Source organism: Gadus morhua, chromosome 23 (assembly GCF_902167405.1).
Source record: "Gadus morhua chromosome 23, gadMor3.0, whole genome shotgun sequence".
Lineage (NCBI taxonomy): Eukaryota > Metazoa > Chordata > Actinopteri > Gadiformes > Gadidae > Gadus > Gadus morhua.
In genome coordinates this window covers 19,131,058-19,154,830 of record NC_044070.1, presented here as the reverse complement: position 1 = coordinate 19,154,830, position 23,773 = coordinate 19,131,058, and the positions used below count along the sequence as shown (strand labels likewise).

The 23,773-nt window shown below is 53.6% G+C and overlaps 1 protein-coding gene across 1 annotated transcript in view; it reads left to right on the top strand.

Moving 5' to 3' along the window:
- The window catches only part of znf438 (zinc finger protein 438), a 35,625-nt gene extending 31,835 nt beyond the window's left edge, over positions 1 to 3,790 (top strand). The window contains exons 4-5 of the mRNA XM_030349728.1: positions 627 to 2,488; positions 3,187 to 3,790. Of these exons, the coding sequence (XP_030205588.1) occupies positions 627 to 2,488; positions 3,187 to 3,790 (2,466 nt within the window). The remainder of the gene's footprint in view (positions 1 to 626; positions 2,489 to 3,186) is intronic.
- Positions 3,791 to 23,773: the final 19,983 nt, after the last annotated feature.

The following is a 23,773-nucleotide window of genomic DNA, read 5'->3' as shown; positions in this document are numbered from 1 at the left end:
GGACTGCTTGTCGCCCTCTAGGCGGACTTGTCTACGTGACAGTTCTCCCTCTCCCCTCTGCCTCTCTGTGCACAGGGACAGGGTTCCTGTGGTGGCAGACAGCAGTACTGCACGGCAGGAAACCTCATAATGGACTGCATTTATACAGTGCTTTTCTAACCAGCGGCCACTCAAAGCTCTTTATAGTATTGCCTCACATTCAGCCGTTCATGCACACATTCACACACCGAGGGCGGAGTCAGCCATGCAAGGCGACAGCCAGCTGGTCAGGGAGCAGTTAGGGTGATGTGTCTTGCTCAGGGACACCCCGACATTCAGCTAGGAGGAGCCGGGGATCGAACTAGCAACCTTCTGGTTACCAGCCTACCCTGAGATATAGATGAGAATAGTCAGTGTGCAATACCTCTGATCGGTGGATGTGATTGATGGTGCTGACCGCTGATCCCAGATGTGTTTGTTGATGATGACGTCTGATCCCAGATGTGTTTGTTGATGATGACGTCTGATCCCAGATGTGTTTGACTGATGATGACGTCTGATCCCAGATGTGTTTGTTGATGACGGCTGATCCCAGATGTGTTTGTTGATGACGGCTGATCCCAGATGTGTTTTCTGTGTCCCTGCAGGCAGCGGTTGAGACCAGAGCTTCATGCCCGATGAAGAGCCTCCAGTTCCGCAACATCGCCCCCAAGGCCCCGGCGGCGGTGGTCTCCTGCCCCCCCCAGGCGCTGCTGCCGTGCCCCCCTCCCTCGGCCGTCCCCGACGCGGCCAGCAGCCCCTGCCCCAAGTCCATCATGGTGCCCGGCCAGAACTACGCCCTCATGCAGATCGCCGGTCAGGACGGGACCTTCTCCCTGGTGGCCCTGCCCCCCTCCGTCTCCCCCCAGACTCCCCATCCCCAGCAGCAGCAGGCCCCGCCCGTCCAGAACAACCCCAAGTTACCCATCCCTCGGTACCCGCCCATGAGGAGCAAGGGCGCCTCGGAGAAGACCAAGCCGCCGCCGCCGCCGCCGCCGCCGCCCTCCCCCACGGCGAAGACCCTGCCCAAGGTCGCCATGGCGACGCGGGCGCGGTCGACGGACGCCCCGCCTCCCGTCGTCAAGAGGAAGCTCCTGGAGTCCAAGGACTTCAGAGAGCCGCCGCCGCCGCCGCCGCCGCACAAGGAGCTCTCGGAGCAGGTCATCCTGATCGACCCCACCGCCTCCGAGATCTCCGTCAGCCCCCTCCTCCCGGAGAACGCCGTCCTGTTCCCCGGACCGCCGCTGGAGCTGGACGTCCCGCCTCAACGCCCCCCACCCCCCGCCGCCGCCGCCGTCGCAGACGTTGTTCACAGCCTCCTCTACCCCCCCGCTCCCCCCGCCAACGTCTCCCACAGCAAAGCCCCGGAGGAGGTTAAGAAGGAGCCCAGACCCTGCCAGCCCCGGCCACCGGCCGCCGCCAGCATCACGGTCCTCTCGCCCGCCATCTTCAGCAAGGCGGTCCAGATCATCCCCTCGCCGCCCAAAGGCAAGCTGCCCATCGCGCCGTACTCCAAGATGAAGAGCGCCCTGGTCCCGGCGGCCAAGCTCAGCGCCGCATCCCCGGAGACCAAGGCTCTCTGCGGACAGCTGGGTCTCTCCAGCACCTCTGAGACCGCAGCCCAGACCTCCTTCAAGACCGAACCCCTGGTGGTCAGCCCGCTGCCCACCCCTCTGATCGGTGCCCAGCCCCGGACCCCCTTCCTGCCCGTCCTGGGCGCCCCGCACAAAGCCCCCGGCAAGAAGAGGGGCCGCAAGAGGAAGACCACGGAGGACGTGCTGACCTTCGAGGCGCGGCGGAAGAGGTCCCTGTCTTTCTTCCGCCGGAGGGTCCCGGAGAAGCCCCCGGCCGGCGCCTCGGCCACGGCCGCGGCCTCGCCGCCGAGCGAGGTGGACATCACCAAGAAGTACCGCAGCATCCGGCCCAAGCCCATGCTCGTCATGGAGACGGTGCCCCAGCTGCGCAGCCTGCCGCCGCCGGCCGTTACCTCAGATTGCCTGGAGCAGGATCTCCTACGAGGCAACCCCCTCCCCGGCCACACGCCCAGCACCCCCAACGGCCGGCCGCCGCCGCCGCCGCCGCCGCCGGCCCCCCTGGCCCTCCAGCTGAAGGGCGGAGCCCCCCACCAGAGGATGTTCATGGGCGGGCGACCGCTGCACCGCTGCCCGACCTGCAGCCGCTGCTTCCAGTTCAAGCACCACCTGCAGAGCCACATGAACAGCCACACCAACAGCCGGCCCTACGTCTGCCCCTTCTGCCGCAAGGCCTACGCCCACTCGGGCAGCCTGAGCACGCACACCAAGCTGCACCACTCGGACTGCTGGCCGCTCAAGACGCTGCGCTGCGAGTTCTGCGACAAGGCCTTCGGCTACGTGGGCGTGTACTTCAGCCACCTGCGGGAGGTGCACAAGGTGGTGCTGACGGTGGAGCCCTCCATCAGCCACCACGAGGACGACGTGGCCGTGGCGGGGTGAGCCACAGCATGCCGTAGAAGAGGGGGATCCCCTAGAAACATGTGTGGGCTCTCTGCCCGTGAGGTATAGATCAGCGGTGTTCCGATACTGATACCGGTTTTCGAAAATTCCCCCGAAACGGAAATGCAGTATCAGGTATCGGCGAGTACACTACACAAGTCTACGCTCTGATCCGATACCATCATGTGACTCATATCCTACACAGGCAGAGAACATCACAAACATTACGGTCATATGCTGCGTTTGTTAACGGTCGGATGCGGGGAGTCGGAATGAGAAACATGTAGTCGGAAACAGATAGATGCTGAAAGTCTGTTGGCGCGAAGTGATGGGAGGCTGTGAAAAGTAACACATTAGCTTACATAACGTGTTATTAGAGATGTTGAATGGCTCAAAATAAGGGATAACATGACGAGTGTTTGTGCTTGCGACTGTACTGGTGTACCGCGTTCGGTTTGTTTATGACAATAAAGATTAGCTCAAGTTCAGAAGACACTTGGATGCTCACCTCACAATTAACTACAAGAATACAAATGTATTATTATAGATTATAAATGTAAACTATCTAGTTCTGAATTCTAGATATTGTCGACAGTAAGTGAACCGACTCTAAAAAAAATCGAAGCGGGAAGGATAGGATTGTATCGGAACGGCGTCTGGCTTTTACTCACCTCGTCCCCCCCCTCGTCCCCAGGGCCGCCTCCCTGGACCAATCGGAGGACCCCGTGGACCCGGTGGAGCTGCAGATCAAGTGCGGCCGCTGCCAGGCCACCACGCCCACCTTCGCCGGCATGAAGCTGCACCTGCTGCAGGTGCACCGCGAGGAGACGCCGCCGCGGGCCCGCGACAGCCGCGGCGGGCGCGAGGCGGAGAACGAGCTGGTCAAGCACGCCGCCCACTACTGGCGGCAGTTCAACAAGAAGCGAGAGCTGGTCAAGTGCGGCCGCTGCGACCAGGAGTTCTTCTCCTTCTCCAAGCTCCGGCGGCACATCCAGACCCACCGGCCCCCCCCGGCGGGGGGGGCCGGTGGGTCTGGATGTGGCGCCGGCGCCGGCGCCGGGCCGGGCGTGCTGGCGGGGCCCGGGACGGCGTTCAACTGCGTGCTGTGCAGCGAGGTGCTGGAGACCCGGGAGGGGGTGCTGGAGCACTGGCGGAGTCGCCACCACTGCGAGCAGCCCGGCCTGCTCTGGAACGCCCTGCGCTGCTACCAGGGTCCCCCCCCCACCCCCCCGCGTCCCCCCGCCCCGGCCGGGGAGGAGCCGGAGGACATGGACACGCCCGCCCCCAGCCCGCACTGATCCAGGACCGGGGGGGGGGATGTGATACTCTCAGTCCAGGTGTGAGGACAGCAGTACAGGGAAAAGGGGGGCGCTTCTGAGTGATGCACTGAGGGGGGGGGGTCTCGACGAGGGCCAGCTCCTGAGGGGTCTCTCTAGGGGGTCTCGACGAGGGCCAGCTCCTGGGGAGTCTCTCTAGGGGGGTCTCTGTAGGACCAAGTCCTGGGGGGTCTCTGTAGGGGGGTCTCTGAGGGGTCTGTCTCTAGGGGGGTCTCTCTAGGACCAGGTCCTGGGGGGTCTCTCTAGGGGGGTCTCTGAGGGGTCTTTCTCTAGGGGGGTCTCTCTAGGACCAGGTCCTGGGGGGTCTCTCTAGGGGGTTCTCTGAGAGGTCTGTCTCTAGGGGGGTCTCTCTAGGACCAGGTCCTGGGGGGTCTCTCTAGGGGGGTCTCTGAGAGGTCTCTCTCTAGGACCAGGAGGTTCTGGGGGGGTCTCTCTAGGACCAGGTCCTGGGGGGACTCCTTCCAGGACCAGGTCCTCGAGGACCACCAGCCCCGGGTCCTGGGGGTAAGACGGGGCTCAGTGTTGCCGTTCATTAGGGATCGTGCCCGCAGGGAAAAACCTTTTTTCCGTTTTGTGAAACGTTAGTTTTTCCCGTGTCCTTCATTTAAATGCACTGGTTTGGTTTTCACTAATCATTTAATTTGGAATGCTTTATTTAAATTCCTGTCGCAGATATTTTTTTACGGCTTATTTAAGTATGCCTCTTAAAAGGGTAATTTATGAATCAACCCGCGCAATTAAGTTGTTAAACATAGAGACATTAGATTCTCATAACGGCAGGCGTCAATGGATTCAGAAATGTACTTTTGTACGCTAACCCTACGTCGGAATACTGCAGTCACTAACAATCACTGAAGAATGAAATACTGGGGTTGGTCATTTCACGATTTCTTTCAGGAAGCATTGGGGTCCCCTCTGACCTTTGACCCAGGAAGGGGACCTCCTCTACCAGCAGCCATGTGATGACCTTGTCGCCTTTTAACACACCAAGGTCATCGTCTCGTCGGGTCTGAATCGCTAAATCGTTTAAATCGCTAACTATTATTAGAAATCTCTTTGTGTTTTTTCTGCGATAATGCCAAGGGGTCTGTCGTCACAAGTGAATCTAATGCGCGTTACCAATGACAGAGCATCATTCATCAAGTACAAAATCCACCGAAACAAAAACCTCTGCATAAATATCATCAGCTAGTGTAAGCTCCTGGGAATCTCTGTGACCACGGAGGGAACGTCTCATCCAGCCTGAACCGCGTGGTTCCCACATGTATGTCGTCTGTGATCGGTCAAAGGACCAGTGCCGAGTCTGTTTCCCTTCCTCTTGGTGTGGTCAGTGTGTTGTGAGTGGTGAGTAGGTGCTCACCACAGGTTATGTCCTGGTGAGTAGGTGCTCACCGACTGTGTGTATGTGTGAACCTTTTCTATGAAGATAAAAAAAAATACAGGGTCAAGTGAATGTACCTTGAATGTTTTCAAAACCCTACCCAAATGATATATATATATATAGATATATATTATACATATAGACTTCTATAGAAAGAATATATAGATATATTGAGACAACATGATATATATATATTTACATAGAGTTACTTGTGATTTAGCTGCTTTCTGTCCCCCGATAGAGAGAGAACCCACGAATGAGGAATAGAAACTATTGCCAATAATGCAGAACAGAAGCCATACGGATCTGTCCATACTGACAGGAGCTTAGACTGCAAACCACAACCAACTATCCACGCTGAAGAAACAACTATGTTTACTCTGCGTTTCTTCGTCCGATTTAAACCAGGAGGAATCAGTTGAATTGTGCGGCTCTTTTCTCTCAGCGAGCGGAAGAATGAAAACTAAAAATATGTCTGTTGGCACAAGGCGATGGGAAGGTGTGAAAAGTAACACATTAGCTTACATAAAGTGTTATTAGAGATGTTGAATGGCTCAAAATAAGGTAAAACTTGACAAGTGTTTGTGCTTGTGACTGTACTGGTGTACCGCGTTCTGTTTGTTTATGACAATAAAGATATGCTTTGCTGAAGTTCAGAAGACTTGTTGGTGATTTTATATGTGGAGAGCAAAACGGGCCACTTCGAAATAGCTTCCTTTTATCAAGAATGTATTCACTCCGATCAACTCATGTACTTAAACACCTCGATCAAAACAGAATTGATGTGCGAAGCAGTCAAGAATATGCCTGCCGAGACCCCATCCATCATTAGACTGGGAATAATCTCTCTGTAAAGGTCATACATCGTTTAGAGGGATAGGGTAGTTTAGATGTCCCCATATACATAGGTTAGTTTAGAGAGAGGATAGTTGATGAGTAGAGAGGTAGGTTAGTTTAGATACATAGGTTAATTTAGAGAGATCGGTTCGTTGACATGTACCCATATACAAAGGTTAGTTTAGAGAGGTAATTTTAGAGATATTGGTTAGTTTAGAGAGATTGGTTAGTTTATATTAAGAAAATAATACTAACGAGCGAGAGGGTTTACGAACAGAAATCCTGCTGCAGAAGGCCCCGAGCACCGGTGAAGAGTGCAGAGGCTCTCCTCTGACTGCTGCAGAAGAACGTGACCGTGCATCACAGGTCAGAGGTCAGAGGGGTCCGGTCCCGTGGAAAGGCACGCCCGTTCAATCCCCTGCCTCGGAGCGACGTGCCGCCACTGAACTCCACTGACGCGCGGCCTGCCGCTGTCAGGCAGATCTCCACTCAAAGCCTGCGCTGAACTTCAAACCACTCCGTACCTGAAAGACGGAGGATTTCAAAGCCCCACCGCAGGTGATCAGTGCTGGAGGAGCCGACATAAAGGTGCGACATCAGGCACCTCCGCGCGCGTAGCGGCGCGGTCGCGTCGCGCGCCGTCTCCACGCAGCCTCAGATAAAACGGAGCAGCGCTATACGCTGATGCATATTTCTCTTTAATCAGAGTGGATGTGATGTACACCCCATCCGCCACCCCCCCCCACACCCCCCCGCTTTACCGGCAAGGAAGTGTGGCTCTCAGGAGGGATTAGGATCAAAGCATCTCCCCCCCCCCCACCCCAAGCTCCCAACTTCATCAGAGAGACGAGAAGCCAGGTCTGTCTTTATTATTCTTTCTTTGTGCTTTCTTGATTCCTATCTTTCTTCAGGACATGCAAACCCAGTCTTCCCCTCCCCCCCCCCCCCCCTTCGACGAGCAGAAAATACGGTTTGATAAAGTGTTCCAAACAGTTCCACGGATTGAATTGAATCAGAGGAAATCCATACTTCATTAGAATGACCGCGGCCGCACCATTAGTCCGTGTCCCCGGTACACACACACACGGGCGTCGCGGTGGAATGAGAACACACGCAGGAACACGGCGACTATCGCCCTACCGTTACCGGCACCGTACTCAATACACGCGTGTAGGCGACAGATAGACGTCTGCAACGACCGCTGCTGGGAGAAGGCATTTCCAGCAAACAACGTGGAGGAGGTGAAACCCGAGCAAACATCATCTGACCCTTGGGCCCGGGCAACCCAACCCCCCCGCCCACATCCCGCTCAAGGGATGCTGGTTCCAATACGCTGATATGCATGAAGCTGTTGTCAGCACAGACTCTGTGTGTGTGTGTGTGTGTGTGTGTGTGTGTGTGTGTGTGTGTGTGTGTGTGTGTGTGTGTGTGTGTGTGTGTGTGTGTGTAAGTATGCGTGTGTGTGAGTACGTGCGTGTGTGTGTGTGTCCTTCCGTGTGCATGCACTTGTGTGCCTGTTTGAGTACGTGCGCGCGCGCGCGTGTGTGTGTAAGTATGCTTGTGTGTGAGTACGTGCGTGTGTGTGTGTGTCCTTCCGTGTGCATGCACTTGTGTGCCTGTTTGAGTATGTGCGCGCGCGCGCGTGTGTGTGTTTGTGTGTGTGTTCTTGCGTGTGCATGCACTTGTGTGTGTGTGTGTGTGTGCGTAATACCTTGATCAAAGTAAATATAGGGTTTCATCAAAGATTCACAACGGCCTCCTGGATGTCAGGAATTAGACGAACAAATCGCTAATCCCACATCTGTTGTCTCTATCCATCACCATCACCACCACCATCATCTCAATCATCCCTCCCTCCCTCTCTCTCTCTCTCTCCCTCCGTCCAGAGATGTGATGCACCCCCCCCCCCCCCCCCCCCTCACGCCGCCTGCGTCTCGTGTTTCAAAGCGCCGGGCGGCCGGGTGAGTCATGTAACGAGCGTCAGAGCGAGCGCCGATCAGGTGAATAATTGATGAGGGCGAGCTGGAGGAGAAGCATCGATCTGGGCCGCCGCGCTGCCAGCCTCTAAATGGAACCAGGGGCGGGGGTGAGAGGTGGGGTAAGGGGTGGGGGTGAGAGGGGCAGACGGGCAGGGCGGAGGTGGTGGTGGAGGTGGGGTGATGCCAAAGGGCTTGGGGGGGGGGGGGGTGCATCCTGTGAGGAGCGTGCAGGATGCACCCCACCCAGGAGGTACAGGAGCCTCTGCAGTGACTGAGGGAGAGGAGGTGGAGGAGAGGGAGGGAGGAGCAGAGGGAGGAGCGGAGGGAGGAGCGGGGGAGGAGGGGAGCGGGGGAGGAGGGGAGCGGGGGAGGAGAAGGTCCCAGCGGGCCGGTCGGGGCGTCTGCCTCTGACGTCGGCCCATGAATGTGATCTGACGTCGGGGCGTGTCGACCAACGACTCCCCCGGGGTCCGTCCGTCCGTCCATCCTCTGGACGGGATGAGAAGCTCCAGGCGGTTCGGTTCAGTCCGTGGTGTGTACAGAAGGCAAGAGGCGTTCTGCTCAGGTCTCCTCCTCCTCCTCCTCGTCTCCCGACAGCGCTGCAGACGAAGAACCACTGACAGCCCTGGCCAATCGGAGGGCCGTGAGGCGGGACAGGAACCCAAAGGTTCCGTGTTCCTCTCTGACCTGCTGCTGTCCTGCCAGAAGTCAGGGAGCAGCAGCCCAGACTGGCGGACCCTCGCCTGGGGGGAAGGGGCACCCCCTCTTGTAGGCGCACCCCTGGAACATGCCAGGCACCGTGTAGACGACCCAGACCCCCTCTCCTGTTTTCCGTGTCGTCTCGATGGGCGAATCCATTCTGGGATTCGGCTCTCTGGTCCAGATGGTCAAGAGCTCCCAGCATGCAATGGGCTTGGTGCCTTACGCCCAAGGGGACCGCTCACCATCTGCTCTCTCTCTCTCTCTCTCTCTCTCCCTCTGTGACTCAATCTCCCTCTCTCTCTCTCTCTCTCTCTCTCCCTCCCTTTCTGTCTCTCTCTCTCTCTGTGCCCCTCTGTCCCTCTCTCACGCCATGTCTCAATCTCTCTCTCTCCCTCTCTGTCTCTGTCTCTGTCTCTCTCGGTCAACTCCTTCTCTGTTTCAGTCTGTATCTCTCTCTTGTTCTCCCTGTCTCCGTGTCTCCCTCTGTATGTGTGTCTCTCTTTCTCTCTATTTGTCTCTGTGTCTCTCTTTACGTCTCTCTCCGTCTCAGTCTCCCTCTCTCTCTCTCCCCTTCTCTCTCCCTCTCTCTCCCTGTGTCTCCCTGTGTCTCCCTGTGTCTCTCTCTCCCCTTCTCTCTCTCTCTCCCTGTGTCTCCCTTTGTCTCTCTCTCTCTCTCTCCCCCTCTCTCCCCGTGTCTCCCTGTCCCTCTCCCCCTCTCTCTCTCTCTCTCTCTCTCTCTCTCCCTTTGTCTCTCTCCCCCTCTCTCTCTCTCTCTCTCTCTCTCTCTCTCTCTCTCTCTCTCTCTCTCTCTCTCTCTCTCTCTCTCTCGCTCTCTCGCTCTCTCGCTCTCTCGCTCTCTCTCTCTCTGTCCATCAGAGGAGGTGGTGGGCACCGCGGTGCAGACCCCCTGGCTCTGGGGGGTTAGCGCGGTGAGCTAAGCGGATGCTAATAGGACGCGGTGGGCCCGGGGGAGTCACGTCTGCCTGAGCACTAACCTACATTCAGCCTCCAATAAGGTTAATGAACCAGCCCTGCAGCGGGCTGGACACGCTGCTAACGAGCACACACACACACACACACACACACACACACACACACACACACACTCACACTCACACACACACGGAACGCACAAACACACACACACACGGAATGCACAAACACACACACACACACACACACGGAACGCACAAACACACACAAACACAAACACAGCTAATGAGCACACCCACACACACACACACACACACATACACTGCTGGAACATGCATTACAAATGTCAGACACACACTGACTCAAACACACAATGTTCACAAACAAGATGTTTCCATTAATGTGAAGAGGATGGGAAGAGGTTATTGGCTACGGAGACGAGGCACACACAATAAATGTGTGTCTGTGTGTGTGTGCTGTGTGTTTGTGTCTATGTTTCCCATCATGCATGCGTGTCTCTGAGACTAATAGTAATAATAGATTGTCTCTGAGCTGCTGTCCTTCCCCCACATCTGGGGACGCAGTAGGAGGGAGGGAGGGAGGGAGGGAGGGAGAGGGAGAGGGAGAGGGAGAGAGAGAGAGAGAGAGAGAGAGAGAGAGAGAGAGAGAGAGACACCACCGCTGAGGGGTCGCAGTATCATCTGATCCTGAAGGGGTCTGTACTGCGCCTGCCCCCCCCCCCAACCACACACATACACACCATCACTCCCAACGCAACCCAATGTTAGCTCCCTCTCCCCCTGTCAGAACCAGTTATACTCTCATTGCAACGTTTGCATGAGTTCTCTCTCTCTCTCTCTCTCTCTCTCTCTCTCTCTCTCTCTCTCTCTCTCTCTCTCTCTCTCTCTCTCTCTCTCTCTAGGGAGGCGACATATCTACAGGGATGACCTGCATGCAGAGGAAGCAGTGAAACCAAGGAGAAGAGACAGTAAGTAGAGAGAGAGAGACAGCAATGGGAGAGAGAGTGAAAGACCTGGAGGCTTCTGTTAGCCTGCTTAGCATCACAACACTCAAACAGCACTAAGAGAGAGAGAGAGAGAGACATGGAGAGAGAGAGAGAGTCAGGGTGAGAGAGAGAGTCAGAGAGAGAGAGAGAGAGAAAGAGAGACAGAGACAGAGACAGAGACAGAGACAGAGAGAGAAGCAGAGCAAGGCCAGAAGGGCAATAAACTGTGACTTGGCCTTTAACCTTTGACCTTTTACCTCTGGACACATGAGACTCGGAACAGCTCACTTGGCTTTTACTGGACTTTGTGAGCTCAGTGTAGATGAGCCCGACAACGTCCTAAAAACACACACACAGACACACACAGACACACAGACACACGCACACACACACACACACACACGCACACACACACACAGTGCAGAGGGAACCTCACCCCACTGAGATGACCCACAGAACTCTACAGAACATCCCGCCTCCATCTCCATGGAGGTCCCATGAATGCTTGATATATTACCTCCATCTGAGTGGGTGTGTGTGTGTGTGTGTGTGTGCTTGCGTGTGTTTGTGTGTGAATCCATGTGTGTGTGTGTGTGTGTGTGTGTCTTCACGTGGTCAATCCCATGTTATGGGCTGAACCACTCCGAGGTGAGGCTAGGTGAGCAGGCCGCACCAGTCCCTTAAGGAGCTGACAGAGTTTAGTGGTTCATGGAGGGGGGGGGGGGGGGGGGGGGACATCTGGGGATGATCAACTTGTTTCACCTCGTCTCTTCACCCCAGTGTTTACGGTGTACCTGCCCAGCCGCGCTGCGGGCAACAAAGACAATGCGGCCGTAATTGCCATTGATGTACTTTTAAAAGCTCACCTCCTCCTGCTGCTCCTCCTCCTCCTCCTCCTCCTCCTCCTCCTCCTCCTCCTCCTCCTCCTCCTCCTCCTCCTCCTTACACCTGCAGGCCGCGGAGACGCTTGGCCTCCTCCGGGGAAATCACACATTAGCATTTAGCCGTTTCATCTGCTGCTGTGATCAGAGCCAAATGTTTCAATAAAACAACACGGGCGGTTACGCAACGCCGTCGAGGAGCGGTGAAACACAGCGAGAGAGAAGGAGGGGAGGGGGGGGGGGGAGGGGGGGAGGATTTACTGGAGAGAGGGAGAGAGAGCGCCCTCCCAGAGACTGTATTTCAGAAGGTTGCAAAGCCATGTGTTTTCATTGTGGTCCACAAACGGGTGACTGGCCCCGCGTGAGAGACGCAGTGGGCGTCTCGTTCTCTACTCCAACCTCACCTCATGTCCCCCCGCTTGGGGGAGACCGGCCTCCATCAGCCACCTCTCGCTCTGGTCTTCTGACCGCAGTAGTCCCACCGTAAGGGCTCTGTGGGGGGGGGGGTCCAAACGGACCAGGTGATACCTGGAGCCGTCTTGGAGGAACTTGGCACAACGATAACCTTCTCCGTTACGCCATCACTGGACCGTCGCCTCGCTGTCCATCAACGTTATGCTGGGCCGTGGGGGGGGGGGGGGGGGGTGGGGGGGGGGGGGTGGGGGGTGGGGGGGGCTCCTCTGGGGGGGGGGGGGGCTCTCGTGCGGTTGGACTGCCGTCTTCCCACGGCTTGGCACCCCCCACCCAGTTGGCTCTCACCCTGCGGTGAGGACGAAACCGCCTTTTTGTTCTGAGGTAATGTGAAGTATAACTGTTGCAGATGAGCTCTCCCGCGTTCTATGCACCCCCCCCCCCCCCTCCACCCCCACCCCCCACTTCATCGCCACGGGCAACCGGGTACACCCAGGGGCACCGAGACCCAGCCAAGCTTCACGTCGCTCAGCAGAGAGACCTGGAGGAGGTCTGTGTTTTTTATTTATTGGATTATTTTTGGTTTTTAACAATCGGACGATGGAAGAACTCCTCCCCCCACCCCCCCACACATGCTTGTGGGAAAGAGAGAATCAGTCTTCCTCGTCTTACTCGCTCAACTTGGCTCAGACCTCTGGAACAGAAACAAGACTTTGTGACCATCATAACACAACTCAGGTGACCTGCGGTGTACAGAGTTGAACATTAGGGTTCAGGGTTGACCTTTAGTGTTCAGGGTTGACCTTTAGGGTTCAGAGTTCACCTCTAGGGTTCAGAGTTGACCTCTAGGTTCAGAGTTGACCTCTAGGGTTCAGAGTTGACCTCTAAGGTTCAGAGTTGACCTCTAGGGTTTAGAGTTGACCTCTAAGGTTCAGAGTTGACCTCTAGGGTTCAGAGTTGACCTCTAAGGTTCAGAGTTGACCTCTAGGGTTCAGAGTTGACCTCTAGGATACAGAGTTTGACGGGGGCTATAAACGCTACTTACGTGCGGTTCGTGCTTTTGGTGGCGCGTGCGTTTCCTCTGAAGAGACCAGTGAGCTAATTACTGGTCATTAGTGGCTTTAGATGATGAGGTAATGCGTCAGTGATCGGGGTTGATGTTTTGCTTTCCCCTTCGCCGTGCGTTCTGCTGCCAGACTTCTAGGAACAAGCTGTCCTTGGAACATTTTGGAATTACGCAAAAACAATAAGCCTGCAAACATTCCCGCCCCGACACTGACGGGATAATATTTCAGCGACCGGCCGCTTATGTCAGCGAAGCTCCGTCGACACCCCCACCCTCCAGTCTAGTCCTCCACCCAGCAGGACCATGAGCCAATAAGACAACGTGTTCCTGGAACCACCGCCCGCGGACACAAGCGAAGAATCGACACGGAATATACGAGGGTTGTGTTGGGAGCGACAAGAAGGGTCTCTTATCAGAAGTTCTCTGTCCCCCCCCCCCCCCCCCCTCTTCCGATCAGGAATGGAGGAGGGGGGGGGGACCACAGCCCGGAGCGTCGGGAGACATGGACTCACTCCCTGCTGTGGAAAAACGGCCAAGGAGGCTTGTTGACTGCAGCGCATCCACCGCCAAATACCTCCTAAATACCCCTGGCAGCGAGGCAGAGCACAGCCTCCCCAGAATAACAGCGGCCGGGCCGAGGGCGGACCCGGCCTTCTGCCGTGGAAATAGAGCGGGGTTCACCACCCTGATGCCCACGCTGGATTTAAACCAACACCAAGGAGGAGGAAAACCTCCACATCGCGTGTTCCTCGGACACGAAGGTGAATGTTGTGAATGTGGTGAATGCCGGTGTGTTGAAACTGTTGTCTTCCCCGAACCTGGAACATCAGTTCCTATGAAAAAATGATTTTTTATGGGATTTTTATCTGGTGTCTCATGGGAGCCATGAGTGTATCCAGGAGACAGAGAACTTCTGCTTTATGTTTTTCCAAGGCTGTGATTAAGAGCGGTTTCTATATGAGTATGGAGGAAGGGCTTCACCTTTTAAGTCATACGCCGTTTTGATTCACGCTGTTGTCCGAGAACACATGACCTGCAGGCCAACCACAAGTGACCTTCTCCTGGAAGTTTCCCTACTCGCTCCATTCTCCTGGAGTATTGGGGTCTCTAATTCCAGGGCTTAAAGATTCGTCCAGACCCCACCAGGGCAGCATGTTCAGGTGATAACACGCTGTAATTCTGTCCCATTAGCGACAGAAATGAGGGTGTGGGATTATTAGTTTAGCACGGGTGCACGCCTTGCGTTTATTTCCCATATCTTGCATTGCAGGACTTGGTTTGGAAGGGGCACACACACACACACACACACACACACACACACACACACACACACACACACACACACACACACACACACACACATACACACACACACACACACACACACACACTACAACTTGTGTCTCCTTGTTTGTTCGTAGCGCGGGCTGATTAATTATTTAAAGCGCAGAGTTCTTTCCCTGGCATCAGGTGTAACTCACTCGTGTAAAACCCGGCGAGCGGCGCGGTAATTACGGCGCCCTTAACTGCAGACGCGGGCAAGGCGCTGCGACAGGGACGCCTTTGTTGTTGTGTGCTGTGTTGTTGTTTTCCCGCTCCGTGGCTCCGTGTGATGATTTGTCTCTGTGTGTGATCCACACACACACACACACACACACACACACACACACACACAACACTACCCAGAGTGCATTGCAGCGCTGCGTCCCACTGCAGGGAGATGTAACTTCTAATTTGTAGGTTCCTTTTATCTTCAGATGGTGCTTGGCCCGCGGTTTGTCCCGGTAATTAGTGACCTGTTCTGTTCGGGAGATGCTCTCTGTTCACGAGGATGAAGACAGGTACAATTTAAATGCCACGAAGCCCAACAAATGGATAAAGAAACGCTCCGTCGGAGAGAGTAAACGTTCTCTTTGTCATCTATTTTCTCGTTTGATTAAGAAAGAAGGTGTGTTTGGATCCCCTTTCACAGTCCTGCAATCTGTGCAACACCAAAGAAAGTAGGCCACGATGTAAACCTGGAGTACGTTGGATGTCTTTGTTTTATCTCTGGTATAAAGGTATGAAGACCTGAGCAACGAGAACCATACAAGGCACTGCTAGGCATCTCCGCCGGCTCCAAGAAGCCGTGGTGGAGAGGTCTACAGAGGAACCAGAAGCAGCTCCACACTCACACGAACCACCGCAAGGCAACCAACGCAAGTGTTCCCAGATTTGTGTTTTTATACGATAACTGAACTGAGACTGTGATCCAGTTATGGTGTGTGTGTGTGTGTGTGTGTGTGTGTGTGTGTGTGTGTGTGTGTGTGTGTGTGTGTGTGTGTGTGTGTGTGTGTGTGTGTGTGTGTGTGTGTGTGTGTGGACTCCATCACTAATATTTTTCAGAAGACTGCATATTCCGAACCCAAGAGCTCAGTGGGATTGTGTTGTCACTGCCTGGCTCACGGGCCGGGCAGGGATGACATCACACGCTGATGACATCACCAGTGGAACGATGATGTCACAATTCACAGGACCTCCCACAGTGCGATCCTGGCCTGGTCTCCGTCGCCGTGGCGACAGTGGAGTGCGTCGGATGCGAGTGAGGCTGAGAGACAAAGCAGAGACGCGGTTCCGTGCTTGGGCATGACATCAACGGTTACCGTGGTTTCTCCGAGGGAGGACAGGCTTGAGTCAGAGGATGGAGCTCCTCAGAGAGCTCCGCCCCCTCTGATGAGCTCGCTGACCCCGGAGGAGGAGGAAGAGGAGGGGGGGGGATGACGTTGGACACGAGAGAGAGAAGGAATGAAGAGACGGAGAATGAGTGGGCGTGGTTCGGGGTGTGAGGTGAGCAGCATTATGGGATAGTGATGGCAACACAAGGCTGTGTAGTCATGTCTGCCCACTCCTTTCCTGGACAAGATTCAAGATGCAAAGGTTTTTATTTGTCATGTACTCATACAGGATGTGCAGTGGAATGTTTGTACTCTCATGTGCTACTCAGAAGTAAAGAAATAAAGACTGAGCAATGACCAGAAATCCACCTTCTGCAGAGAGAAGGGGCAGAAGAACGATGATCATCAACGATGAAGAAGGAAAAGGACCAGAAGTCGTTGCTCATGTGTGGTCTGGTATCATATAGTATCCTCTCGGTTAAATAATAGGCTCATCCAACATGAACCATGACATTGATCATCCCTGAGGCCGGAACAGAGCAATCGTTTTAGTTCATCAACTCAGAGGACGGAGAGCTCCTTCAGAGTGATTACTTATATCAACGGTCAGAGACCGCATCCACCCTCAGTCCCTTTAATAATTCAGAGTGTTTGGTGAGGTCAACTCTCTCTTAATGGTCCCGTGAACACACGATCAGAGCTCAGCACAGACAATGTCAGCGTTCAGATGTCGTCCATGGACCCGGCGCTGGTGCCACCACCCCGGGTGTAGCAGACCACTCTGATCCTGCACCTCGACGCCGGCGCTCAAAGGGTCAACCTATTCCAACTCTGACCCTCTTGCCACTGACCTCTCAGAGAACGTCCAATCAGATCGCAGCGTCAGTGGCGTGCGGTTTGTTGGGGGGGGGGGGGGGACGTGTTGAGAGAAGAGCTCTGGCTGGTCAGGGGAGGAGGGGAACATGTAGACCGGATCGAACGGTCTCTCCTGGGACCTGGAGGCGCTAGGAGACAAGGAAGGAGGGAGATGGAGAGATCCAGGGACACATAGATGCTTCCTCAGAAGGGTAGGGTTAGACAACAAGCTTTGGTTTAAATCATTCAAAATGGCGTCGAAGATCACTGATTGGTGGAAGACGCAGGGGATGAATGCGCACTCCCGCAGCCAGGGATAACATTTTAATCGGGGGTAACTACATCGGCACGACACCGGCACTTTGGTCACCAGGGAGGATTCCACCAGGAGAAAACCTGTATCCTTAATGGATTTGATACGTGGGTGAGAGCAATGCAGTCACTGCACACACAAAACGCTACCCGGCACAAATCATACTTCACTCCTGTTGGAAGAAGTTCAGAAGAAGGAATGTATGTAAGGAAATACAACTTTGGGAATTACATATGCGTATGAATGTCGGCCTATTATAAACTCTTCAGTGTGTTATTGTGTTAGTGTGCGTAAGATATCAATGATAAAAAAGTAACGAGACAAAGGATTACAAAAAAAACATTGCGAAGGGGGAGTCAATGCATCGGAAGTCCCCTGGCAGTTGTTGTATAGGCCTGGCCTATCTTCGCATCATCATTTCTAAGTCATTAAGGCCCGGTTTTTTTTTTCTTTGGAATGACCAGCAACATCTGACTGCAACACAGCAACAGCTTAGCTACACCAACAAACATATCCTGGCGCCGCCAATGGGCAGGGTGCTTCCTTGTTTGTCCTCCAGGTCCCGGGGGAGTGGAGACAGAGAACAGACCGGACCTGGGAGAAGATCTCCAGATAGAGGATCGGTTTTCGTTGAGCCAGGGGGGAGGGGGCCGTACCTGGGGTCCCCCCCACCCCCCCTGACTTGGAGGGAACCCCCCCACATGACCCACCAGGGAGAGAGGGGTGAGGTTGGGGGGAGAGAGGTGGGGGTGGGAGGTGATAGGTGGGGGTAGATAGGTGCGGGTGAGGGGAGAGAGCGGGGGGGGAGAGAGGAGGGGGTGAGGAGAGGTGGGGCGGGGGGGAGAGAGTTTGGGGGAGGGGGAGAGAGGTGGGGGTGGGGGGAGAGAGGTCTGCGAGAGAGGTGGAGGGAGAGAGTTTGGGGGAGGGGGAGAGAGGTGGGGTTGGGGGGAGAGAGCTCTGCGAAAGAGGTTAGGGGAGAGAGGAGGGATCGAGGGGAGAGAGGTGGGGGAGAGAGGTGGGGATGAGGGGGGGGGGGGAGCTGGGGGAGGCTGAGGTTAGGAGGAGGAGTGTGGACGTAGGAGAGGGAGAGCAGGAGGTGACTCTGTAAGAGGAGTGGACATCAGAGAGCAGCTAGTGGGGGAGGGAACAGGCAGACGGTGAAGGTGATCACTTTACAGATGGGATACTTTCCTCCCTTCCTCCCTCTCTCCCTCTCTCTAGTGCTCTCTCTCTCTCTCTCTCTCTCTAGTGCTCTCTCTCCCGGGACTCTAGTCCATCTGTCAGAAATTCTATTTGGAATTCTAGAGGTGGTTGTGTGCGTGTGTGTGTGTGTGTGTGTGTGTGTGTGTGTGTGTGTGTGTGTGTGTGTGTGTGTGTGTGTGTGTGTGTGTGTGTGTGTGTGTGTGTGTTCTCCATTGATGTGCCGTGTGTGTGTGTGTCTCTCCCTCTCGGAGGATGATCACTTAAAGCCGTGTGTGTGATGATGGCTGATCAAACGTCGCCCTCCCCAACATGGAGTTGAGCTCCCCTCTCGCTCTCCTTCCTGCTCGTCTGCGGGCAGCTCAGGCTCCGTGAGTCACGAGCTCGGTTCTTTTGATCCGCCCGCTCCCGCTCGGCCTCAAGGAGAAGACACAGAAACAACATTTGGGGTTGTCTAAACAATTCCCAGTCCCAGCCGCCATATTACGCTTCCTGCTTGGAGGGGGGAGGAGGGGGGGGGGGGTGCCGGCTCTGATTCCTCCATTAAGAGAGACCGATAGAGACATCGATCTGTGCTGTGAACACACACACATGTGCACGCACAGGCAAACACACACACACACACACACACACACACACACACACACACACACACACACACACACATGTGCACACACACAGGCAAACACACACACATGTGCACACACACAGGCAAAAACACACCCACACACACACATGTGCACACACACAGGCAAACACACACACATGTGCACACACACAGGCAAACACACACACATGTGCACACACAGGCAAAAACACACACACACACACACACACACACACACACACACACGTGCACACACATGTGCACACACAGGCAAACACACACACACACACACACACACACACAAAGATCCAAGCACAGGCAAACACACAAACACATATGCACACACACACACACACACACCCACACACACACACACACACACACACTCACACACGTGCCCTGAAATGTGATCTAGACATGGTCCCATGCATGCCACGCTCAAAATCACACACACCCACCACAACAATATGGTGCAGAAACACAGAGGCATATGCAGGAACAGAAAAGCACAATAACACATATGTACAGACGTACACATACACACACACACACACACACACACAGTCTTAATGTCTGTGTTTATATACACAGACATTGTGCATCTCTGTTGTTAGCGCACAGAGATACAGACTCACACAACGGAATCCCTGCATACACACAAACACACACACACACACACACACACATCTGTGCAAACAAACTCAGGTCAAGCCGTAGCACATGCCTGGTGAGGTCAACTGACTAGTGGACTGAGACCACCCCCCCCCCCCCCCCCCAGCCCACACCTCCACCTCTCACTGCCTACATCTGCTGCCCTGCATCACTTTACACTGCCCACCCATCTGCTGCCCCCCCCCCCACACACACACACTAACACACACCTTCATTCCTCTTCTCAACACAAACAGGGGTCTTAACTCACTTAAGATCCTCATCAGTCTAGGACACCGCCCCCCAGAGCAACAGGACGGGGGCGGGCGTGGTCCAGCCTGCATGACATCATTCAGCTGTTCCCCCCCCCCCCCACCCCCTCCACTGGGACCCGCTCCAACCAGGGGAGGGTCCGCAGCCCAGCGCCAGGAGAACACAGGGAGTGCAGCCTGTATCCCCCCTACCCATCCAACCTCCCCCCCCCCCCCCCCACACACACACACACAACAAAATATCAAATGTTTTTAACCCCCTTTCGCCCAGCACACTCACGTACACACCGTACCTCATGGTGGTAGGGCTCATGGTGGTAGGGATGTACCTCATGGCGGTAGGGCTCATGGTGGTAGGGCTGCTGTACCTCATGGTGGTAGGGCTCATGGTGGTAGGGCTCATGGTGGTAGGGCTGCTGTACCTCATGGTGGTAGGGCTCATGGTGGTAGGGATGTACCTCATGGCGGTAGGGCTCATGGTGGTAGGGCTGCTGTACCTCATGGTGGTAGGGCTCATGGTGGTAGGGCTGCTGTACCTCATGGTGGTAGGGCTCATGGTGGTAGGGCTCATGGTGGTAGGGCTGCTGTACCTCATGGTGGTAGGGCTCATGGCGGTAGGGCTGTACCTCATGGTGGTAGGGCTGCTGTACCTCATGGTTGTAGGGCTCATGGTGTGGTAGGGCTGTACCTCATGGTGGTAGGGCTGCTGTACCTCATGGTTGAAGGGCTCATGGTGGTCGGGCTGCTGTACCTCATGGTGGTAGGGCTCATGGTGGTAGGGCTGCTGTACCTCATGGTGGTAGGGCTCATGGTGGTAGGGCTGCTGTACCTCATGGCGGTAGGGCTCATGGTGGTAGGGTCTGGTTTCCTGTGGTCCCTCCTTTCCGCAGCATCCCAGCGGACCGCCATTAGAGATGATATCAGAGACCCTCAACAGCCGAGCACAGCTGCAGAGAGAGAGAGAGAGAGAGAGAGAGAGAGAGAAAGGGAGGGGGAGAGAGAGAGAGAGAGAGAGAGAGAGAGAGAGAGAGAGAGAGAGAGAGAGAGAGAGAAAGGGAGGGGGAGAGAGAGAGAGAGAGAGAGAGAGAGAGAGAGAGAGAGAGAGAGAGAGAGAGAGAGAGAGAGAGAGAGAGAGAGGGGGAGAGGGAGGGAGAGAGAGAGAAAGGGAGGGGGAGAGGGGGAGAGGGGGAGAGGGGGAGAGGGGGAGAGGGAGAGAGGGAGAGAGAGAGAGAGAGAGAGAGACCAATACAGAGACAGAGAGAAAGGGGGAGAGAGAGAGAGAGACCGATACAGAGACAGAGAGAAAGGGGGAGAGAGACCCAGAGAGAGACTACCCCCCCCCCCCACCAGGTTGTCGGCTCTGCTTCAGGTCTTTGTTCCGGTTCTCCCGGTCTTCCCGCCTGGCTCTGTGTGAGGGTTTGGCCGGGCTGCGTGTTGTTCTGTAGTGAACCGCTGAGGAATGTCAACAGGTGCTCCCGCTCTCTCCCCCCCCCCCCCCTCCGTAACCCCCCCCCCCCTCGCCCCCCCCTCTCCGTCTCCCCCAGATAGGCCCAATAAGGACCAGGAACAACTGGCGCCACACCTGTTCTCCACAGAGCTGGGAAACAGTTCAGGGAACCGGATCCTCGCTCCAAATCCCCCGTGAGAGAAGAGGAAAGGTTGTAGGTTCTCTGTGTTCGGGTCGCAAACCAGCTTTGTTCAGAACCCCCGCTCCCTGGTTTACTGTAAAATGGTATGATCATCAGTACACCGAAACACACGTGATCTATCCCCCGCTGGCCAGTAGGCTGCCTGGCGATGCCAGAGCAGCCGCCATCGCAGGAGAACGAGTCGAGGGCAGAGAGGATGGGAAAAAAAGTGTCATGGGGAAACTGAAAACTTAAAAACCTCTGGTGGTTCTGGTCGTGTTTCGGTGTTAAAACGGTGTGTTGAACGATAAACTCGTTCAACAAATAGTTCTCCGCTTTTAAGATAAACATTGGCGTTACTTAGTCTTGTTATACAGATTGAGACAATATTTGTATCACTGGAGGCAGTATACTGAAAACATGAATCATGGTTTATTTATTTCCCCTCGTCTGATTCAATGACCACGTGTTTTTAAATGAGTGCAGAACTCAAAGCAGACTTCACAGAACAGGTTCTGTTCAATAAGCCCATAACGCTCTGGACGTGGTTTTCATGACGCCTCCCAGAACTGTCAAGTGAGTCCAACATCAAGGCCTAAACTCTTTACAGACAAACAAACCTATGTATGCATGGGGATTTTATGACCAGTTCTTATGAAGCAGTTATAATGGGCCTGTTTAACACCCTATTAATTTATCAAATTCTTAGAGTTACTTATGAGTTCATTTTTTTTTCTTATCAAAAAATATCGGTATAGGTTGAGGTGGGACCATGAGAAGGGCCCTGGCCACCCCCTAGATCCGCCATTGAACACACACACACACACACACACACACACACACACACACACACACACACACACACACACACACACACACACACACACACACACACACACACACACACACACACACACACACACACTTATTAGCAGCGTCTTATTAGAAGTAGATAGGCTACCTTTGATATAGCAGGAGTAGGAGCACTAAGAGTTGGTTCATGAGGAAACAGATTGAGGCAATGGCTGGAAAAAGAAAAACGACCAATGCAATTAAACATTTTACAATTTATTTCAGGTAAGTTGTTATTTTCAAATTAATGTACACAGATGGATCTTGCATGACAAAGCAGACCATGCCAATACTGCGACAATATGGCGAAAAAAGGCGTGCTACCATATTTGTTAAGGTGCTGCCAAATTAATTTTAGAAACACTTCAAGAGTAGTACATTTTCGCCTGCAATTTATTGGTTAAAACAAAAAATCTAAATGGATACATAATCAGTGTTTGGGTAGTTACTCAAAAAAAAGTACTACTAAATTATTACTAGTAACTTCTGTAAATTGTAATGAGATTACTTTACTAGTTACTGCATTTAAAAAGCAACTTCACTACTTATTACTTTACTTTCCCGTTTCTTAATTTATTGTAGATACATGGACAAACATCATAGCCCTGTCATCACTTGGTGTTTATTGTAGAAATCTATACAAAATAGCATATAAAACCATATGAAAGAACGATATCCCTCTCAGCACAAAGAAACGCCTCACTGTTCTCACATGAGAACAAAAATTAAGAGGTCAATGAAAAATATAAAAAGCTCACATATCCCATACAATTAAAACAGAAATGCACTTAAGCGGCGGTGACACACACTGTTACTTTATGTGGTCCAAAGGCTGAATTAACCTGATCTATTTCGCAAGCTAGGACATCGTAAGTGTGTCTTCCTCTCACCCTCTTGCAGGCAAGAGCAGCCTTCTCAAGTAATGCTGTCTATCTGGTAAAGTAGCTCCTAAGTATTTTTTGTTTTGGCGGACCAAATGTCCGCAGTGCTGGACACATGATCCAGGGAGGACTCGAAAATTATTTTGAGCTCCGATTCAATGTCGGTATAATACGGAAGAGGATTGGGGCCACACATGTAAAAAAAAAAAAAATTCTGACTTTATTCTCAGAATTCTGAGAAAAAAGTCAGAATTCTGACTTTAATCTCAGAATTCTGAGAATAAAGTCAGAATTCTGACTTTAATCTCAGAATTCTGAGAATAAAGTAAGAATTCTGACATTAATCTCAGAATTCTGAGATAAAAAGTCAGAATTCTGTTTTTAATCTCAGAATTCTGATTTTTTTCTCAGAATTCTGAGAGATAAAGTCTGAATTTTGACACTAATCTCAGAATTCTGAGAAAAAAGTCAGAATTCTGACTTTAAAGTCAGAACTACGGGTATCTGTAAGGACCAACCTCTGTGGGAGAGACACTTTGCTTTATGCAGTAGGAGGAAACCTATGCAAAGCCAAGAAGGCCACAATCCGGCCCTAGAATGGCGCGGTAAAAGTGCACGTCCCATAGCCAACTCACCAAGCTCACCAAGTCCAGTATTCAGTATTCAAAGCATTTATTCACAAATACGTTCTATTTTTTTGACAAGCGGAGCCGACAGTCCTGTGCAAGTATGCAAATTAGCCATGTGCGCCAAATAGCACTGATTGTTGTGCATTGTTGTGGATATGTAGGCTGGTTAGTTGTGGTTGTTTGTGGTCTTAGTGAAACAGCTTTGC